We start from the raw sequence: 6,367 nt of genomic DNA, 5'->3' as shown, positions 1-6,367 counted from the left end.
ACACATATAACATATGAATCTATTAGATTTCACAACCTCTTATGTTTTTAATAACATTTTTGGATTGTTTATGGTTTAGGTGTCTGATCTAACTACTTTTGAGAAAATAAATGAGTTTGAAGACCAGAAGCAAAGCATTATCGATCTGAAAAGTCGAGTAGAAGAAGCAGAACTTAAACTCGTTGAAGGGGAAAAACTACGGAAGAAGTTGCACAATACCATTCTTGTATAATTCACTTAACTAAACCTCTGTCACATTTTTTTCGTCCCCTATGTGTGTAAAGCTTGACTGATCCTGGTTTATTTCTCATGTTGCAGGAATTGAAAGGCAATATACGTGTGTTCTGTAGAGTTAGACCTTTATTGCCTGGTGAGAATAATGGTGAGGAGGGAAAAACTATTTCTTACCCGACATCTCTAGAAGCACTTGGTCGCGGTATTGACTTGTTGCAAAATGGTATGAAACCAGAAACTTCTGAGATAGTGTGGTTCTTGCTAAAATGACACATTGATTGGAAGAACAATTGATGTCTTTCTTTTTGTTATGGACAGCGCAAAAGCATTCATTTGGTTTACGAGTATATGCTTAATGGTAGTCTTGAAAATCATTTGTTTGAAAGTAAGTAAGAATTAAGATCCAACATTTATGTTTATGTTACTTGGCATTGTTCATGACCTGATGAATCTTGTTTATTCTAGGGGGTTCTAATGTGCTTTCTTGGTCACTGCGTATGAAAGAGGCGATTGGTGCTGCTAGAGGGCTTTGTTTTTTGCACGAAGCTAAGGATCAAGTCATTTACAGAGACTTCAAAGCAGCAAATATCCTTCTTGATTCAGGATTCAACCCAAAACTCTCAGACTTTGGATTGGCGAAAGAAGGTCCAAAAGACAACCGTTCACATGTGACAACCCAAGTCATCGGTACAGAAGGTTACGCAGCTCCAGAATATCTAGCAACAGGTTTCTTTTTGTTTGATGGTTCATTTGTTCCAATTTCAACTAACAAAACATGAAATTTCTAAAACACATTGATTGGTCTCTGCTTTTGGTCTCTGTCAGGTCATCTAACAACGAAATGTGACGTCTACAGCTTTGGTGTAGTCTTGCTAGAGATTCTATCTGGACGTAGAGCAATAGACAAAACTAAAGCTCGAGAAGAAGAATATTTAGTGGAATGGGCGACACCTTACTTGCGAGACAAGCGAAAAGTGTTTAGGATAATGGACACGAAGCTTGTGGGTCAATACCCTCAGAAAGCAGCGTTTATGATGTCTTTCTTGGCTTTACAATGTATTGGAGAGGTTAAAGGTAGACCATCGATGCCTGAGGTCTTGTCTCTTCTTGAGAAAGTTACAATTCCAAGACATCGAAAGAGTAGAAGCAGAGGTTTTGCTACTAACTCTTCTTCCAAACGGTTTCTCAGACACCCTAATTAAGGACTCAAAATCTCTTTGGCTTTTGGATCGTTTCTTTTGTGGAAATGGAATATAAAAACTTTTTTTTGGTTACGTCATTGATAATATAGAAGAATAAAAAAAGCTTGGCCATGATCTATAATTAAGATTTTAACCATACCTCATTCAGTTAGTGGCTATTAATTATACACAGTCATCATGATCATTGTTATGTGTAATGTACGTATATAAGAACATGTACATAGTCTACACATATGTGGATTGTATATGTACTAGTAACTATTTGCATGGAGAGACGAAAAGAGAAGTCTAATCCAAACCAAAACGCCCCGATCAAATTAACCACCACTAATTAACATTAATCATATCTCTCGTAAATCCAAATTTAACAGAGCTATCAATTCGCCGTCAATACCCCACTTCTCCTAATAGTTTCATCATCACTAATTCCACTTTTATTCTCTTTCCATAATAGTTTCATCATCACTAATTCTCTGTCGCTATCACTTGAGTGTAGCCAGTTTTGCAAGTTTAGGTCCCTCATGATTGCTTAAGGTATCCTGTAATATCTACTTAGAAACTATAAGGAGTAGAAGATGGAGCCTTTGCAGAAGATAAAAGAGTTACAACAGAGAGAGATTTGTTTGGTTGTAATTAATAGAATTTTAGAGTGAATGTGAGATCTTATGTATAACTAGATCACTTAGGTAGAAAATTTCAGTATAACTTGAACTACTTGGTGCAACTGTACTAGAATTATTAAAATAAATTTCAATATGGATCATGTGAAAACGAATAAAAAATAGATTTTGGCGGCGGAATATTCATTTAAAATCATCACACTATGGTAAAATGAACCAAAGACAACATGATATTAGTAAAAAATTATTTGGTATACACATAATTATACATAGTTATCCAGTTGTACTCTCATATCCATAGTTGAACTTTTGCGTTTTTTTCGTATTTCCAGTTGGACTATAATATAAATTATTAATTAGCAGTTGGCCACAAGATTTATCAGTATTAATTAGCATATACAAGGTTTTCATAACACAATGTTCATAAAAACTTGGGTTTCACCTCTTTTGCTTCATTTGAGGTGATCACTTACTAAGTCTTCCTTATACTATAAAGAGTGTTTTATGTGAAAACGATAGTATATATTAGAAAGTGATAAATTCTTGTATTGTTGATTAAACATGGTTCTTTAATAGTTCAATATGTTTTAGAAATTCTTATAAACCTTAATTATCATTTTCATATTTTAAATATAAATGCAAATCTAAATATATATTTAGTTGTACCTAGTTGAACTGAGTATTATATATTTATGTTATCTAAATATTACCCTCTATAGTTAAAATGTAATTTTGTATGGTTATTGTTCATTACCTCTCGAAAATATGATAAATAAACAATTACGAATTACATAGGTTGTTCTAGTAACATCTCTTACTTTTTCTAGTAACATCTCTTACTTGTTCCATTTCCGGTGAACAACAACGACAATATTAGCTAGGGTTATAGAAGAAGATATGTTGAAGATGACTACAAAATTACAATAATATTGTTCATTAAAACGGATTTATGGACCTACACTAAGCAAAAGAACGTTATGTACGTACTCTAATCTCAAGAACATTATGTACGTATGCGTTCATATGTACGTACACGTTTATATGTACGTACACGTTCGATTTTAGGTTTAATGAACCCGAAATTACCAGAATATCCTCGTCTTCTACCTCTAACATACGACTGAAAACCCTAATTTTCCCTGCCTCACTTTATTTTTTCACGACTTATGTCTATTTTTTTGGTTTCACTTGTGGGTTTTTTACTCAACTATTATAGATTTTCATCTCAACATCTGATTTCTAAATTAAAAACCTATAAAAAGTGAGTTATATAGATTTTCGAACAGATATCTAGCTCTTCCATGGATGAACCCAGAGGAAAGATTAACGAAACAGAGTAGGAAAAAGACGTTTGCTCCGGCCGACAAACAGAATACGATTGATGAATCTGCTACAAACGTTATTACATGAACACCATAGATCGGAAGAACAACAAACGTGTTTAGATCTACCTCCAATAAGTCTATCGCAACGCTAGACTGTCTTTGACAGCTCAAACAAATTCGTGTTATTCTGGTAAGACTTTACAGCTGTCAAAAATGCTTACTAAATCTACCACGGACAAGAAACCTACCATCACACTCCGAAAACTACTTCAAAAAAACAAACAAGTATACCAAAAATATCTTAAACGAGAGAAGACTGTCGAATAAATCTGCCGCAACAGGCCATTAGTCTACCATAAATATCTTTTGGGTCATATTGACTGTTGAAGGTGTACATCAGATATTTTTGGTACACTTAGTTTTTGATACACATATACGTCCACCGATAAGTGTACTAACACTACAACTAAGTGTACCATCTACGTTGACCGATAAGTGTACCAAAACTACAACTAAGTGTACCAAAAATATCTGATGTACACCTTTAATTAGTCCACCTGTATAAATCTACCATCAAAGGATCGGTAGACTTAGTCCCAGTTTCCAGTGTTTTTTTTTACTAATGGCATTATCCGTAACTACATTTTTTTCTCAACACTAGTTTCAAGGGTAGTATGGGTACAAAGTTTATTCTAGTAATTACCAACAATTGTGTGTTACTTTTGTAAAAAGGAAGCTTTTATGCAATATTCTAGTAACTCACCCTTTATTTTACTAATATATGGATATTTTTATATTTTATATATTATAAAACTGACATACCCCTGCCATATCCGTACCCCTAAAAATTTACTTCGCCGTTTCCCGTCCCCATCCCCGTACCCGTATCCCGTATCAGTTGCCGTCTCGGTGCAGCATAGTGCACATGCATGCTTATATATGGCTCTGCACTTAAACGGCTGTCTTGCTGCTTTGGAAATTTGTCTCCAAGCATCCTTGCAAGGTTTATACCTGAAACAACATTGTCAAATCAGACTTGGTGATTTTTTTACATTGAAGATGAAATCACTAGAGCGTGTTTAATTCATTGAGCTAGTAGAAAGATCTGATTCTCTCCATCTGTCAATGATAGTCCTGCATATTGGAATCGTTTTCTCTCAGACAAGCTAATCACTTGATGATCTTCATTCATTTGTATATATCTCCCATTGAGACTGCCAAATGCAATTTTGATTTCCCAGAAAAAATAGTTTTTTTCTGGGAAGAGCTAGAAGATGTGACGAGGTGAGACTGTTTCTGTTTCAATTTTGATTTCCCAGAAAATATAGTTTTCTTCTTCTTACAAAATCCTTTAAAATTCTATCTCAAAAGGTAGGATTTTGAGGGGGAGTATTTTCAACTAGAAAACAAATCAAAATCTTCTAAAATCATTCAAAGTAGCAGATTTTTAAAAAGTTGTGATATTTTGAATAACAGTAGATTTCAAGTAAGTTTTATAAATCACTGATTGAATAACAAGAGATTGTAAATTATTTTAAATGATTTTACATAAATCTAAGTTGAATAACATATGATTTTAAAAGATTTTTAAAAATCATCAATTGAATAACAAGTGATTATAAAAATACTCTAAAATCTTTTAAAATACCAAGTTGAATACTCCCCTCTAATTGTTCCAAACTTTTTAACGTATCTATTAGTGATTAGGTTTGTAGGAAATTTATTGATCAATTGGAAGTGATATCTCAATTTCTTAGTTTTATGAAAGCCATCCTAAATTTTAAAGGATTCTTCCTAAACCTCACTTAATCTTTCCTGATTTTTTTTTTTTTTTTTGCATATGGTTTACCTATAGTATGTTTATTGTTATATATTTTACATGAATGAAAGGTTCGCCTTATTGGTTACACTCTCTTAGATAGTTCATAGAAGGATTGTGGTTTTCATGGCAAATGGTAAAGTTTTTTATTTTATGAAAGTCATCCTAAATTTTAAAAGATCCTTCATAAATATCATTCAATCATTTCTGAATTTACGGAAGTCCCAAAACATTTTTTATGAATGTCATCATGAGATCTCAAGGTACATTTCCTGAATCTAAAGAAACTACCATTTGCTTCCTTTAACATCGAGCTCAAATTATTTTACAAAATACATCATCTAATATATATATAACATAAAAATTCTAATTTGAAAACAAAGAATCAACCCCTAAACATCTCAATCTCCTTAAGTATGAGCTCCTTGTAGATATAAAACACCATTGCCCTATAAAAATGAATGACACAAGCTGTTAAAAAACGATTCAGGGAGGCTGTCACAAATTATATAGACTTCTTCCTAATTTCATATCGCTAACAATTATTCAAAACAAATCACATATGTTCATATAATTTCTACAAGCACTAGTAGAAGGGTATTATGAACGTTTAAATTTCATACACCAAGCATGGCTCCTATAGTCATTCAACAATTAATATTAGTTTGCATCTATTCTCAAGTTTCTCTAAATCATCATGGATAGAAAATGACAATTTAGGGAGGCAATTCAAAATTTATGAAGTCTTCCTGAATTTATAAATCAAGCATGTAACTCCATCAGATAATTCAAATAAGAAAGACACAACCATTCATCCTAAGTTTCTCTAAATTAGCATGGAATCAACCTAAGAACAGGATCATTTATGACTCTAGCCAAGGTTAATGCAACACAAAAACACTTAACCAAGTCATCAAACCAATCTACTGAAAATCGGAAACTTTTCAAAATGAGAAAGAGAAGTTAATCATAGCATATATCTCAATCGTACAAAGTAATGAAACCTAATAATTGAATGAACATCCAAAATCGAGAATCTAGAATCGAAAATCCATGATCGAGTATCCCAAATCCAGAACCGAATCGAAAATCCAGAATTGAGAAATCAGACATCCAAAACTGTAACACCCGCAAACCAATTTTTGGTAAGGGTGTCGATCGACACCC

The 6,367-nt window shown here is 33.0% G+C and overlaps 1 protein-coding gene across 4 annotated transcripts; it reads left to right on the top strand.

Annotated features, from left to right (window-relative positions):
- LOC104732392 (protein kinase 2B, chloroplastic-like) lies at nucleotides 49-1,550 on the top strand. 4 transcript variants are annotated; one of them, XM_010451929.2, is made up of 5 exons: nucleotides 49-207; nucleotides 319-457; nucleotides 553-619; nucleotides 700-960; nucleotides 1,060-1,550. In XM_010451929.2, the coding sequence occupies exons 2-5, from the start codon at nucleotides 455-457 to the stop codon at nucleotides 1,434-1,436; spliced, it is 708 nt and encodes a 235-aa protein (XP_010450231.1). In that variant the 5' UTR covers nucleotides 49-207; nucleotides 319-454; the 3' UTR covers nucleotides 1,437-1,550. The 4 variants fall into 4 exon arrangements, with proteins under 4 accessions (XP_010450231.1, XP_010450232.1, XP_010450230.1 ...); XM_010451930.2 differs by having other exon boundaries at nucleotides 49-226; nucleotides 553-592; XM_010451928.2 differs by having other exon boundaries at nucleotides 49-226.

Source organism: Camelina sativa, chromosome 12 (genome assembly GCF_000633955.1).
Source record: "Camelina sativa cultivar DH55 chromosome 12, Cs, whole genome shotgun sequence".
Classification (NCBI taxonomy): Eukaryota; Viridiplantae; Streptophyta; class Magnoliopsida; order Brassicales; family Brassicaceae; genus Camelina; species Camelina sativa.
This window is presented reverse-complemented; position numbering and strand designations above follow the sequence as displayed.

What these genes read in the sequence shown, in the direction of transcription:
- LOC104732392 (XM_010451929.2), top strand. An exon ending in TGAAAATCATTTGTTTGAAA is followed by an intron (nt 620 to 699) that starts GTAAGTAAGAAT and finishes TGTTTATTCTAG; the next exon opens with GGGGTTCTAATGTGCTTTCT. An exon ending in TCCAGAATATCTAGCAACAG is followed by an intron (nt 961 to 1,059) that starts GTTTCTTTTTGT and finishes GGTCTCTGTCAG; the next exon opens with GTCATCTAACAACGAAATGT.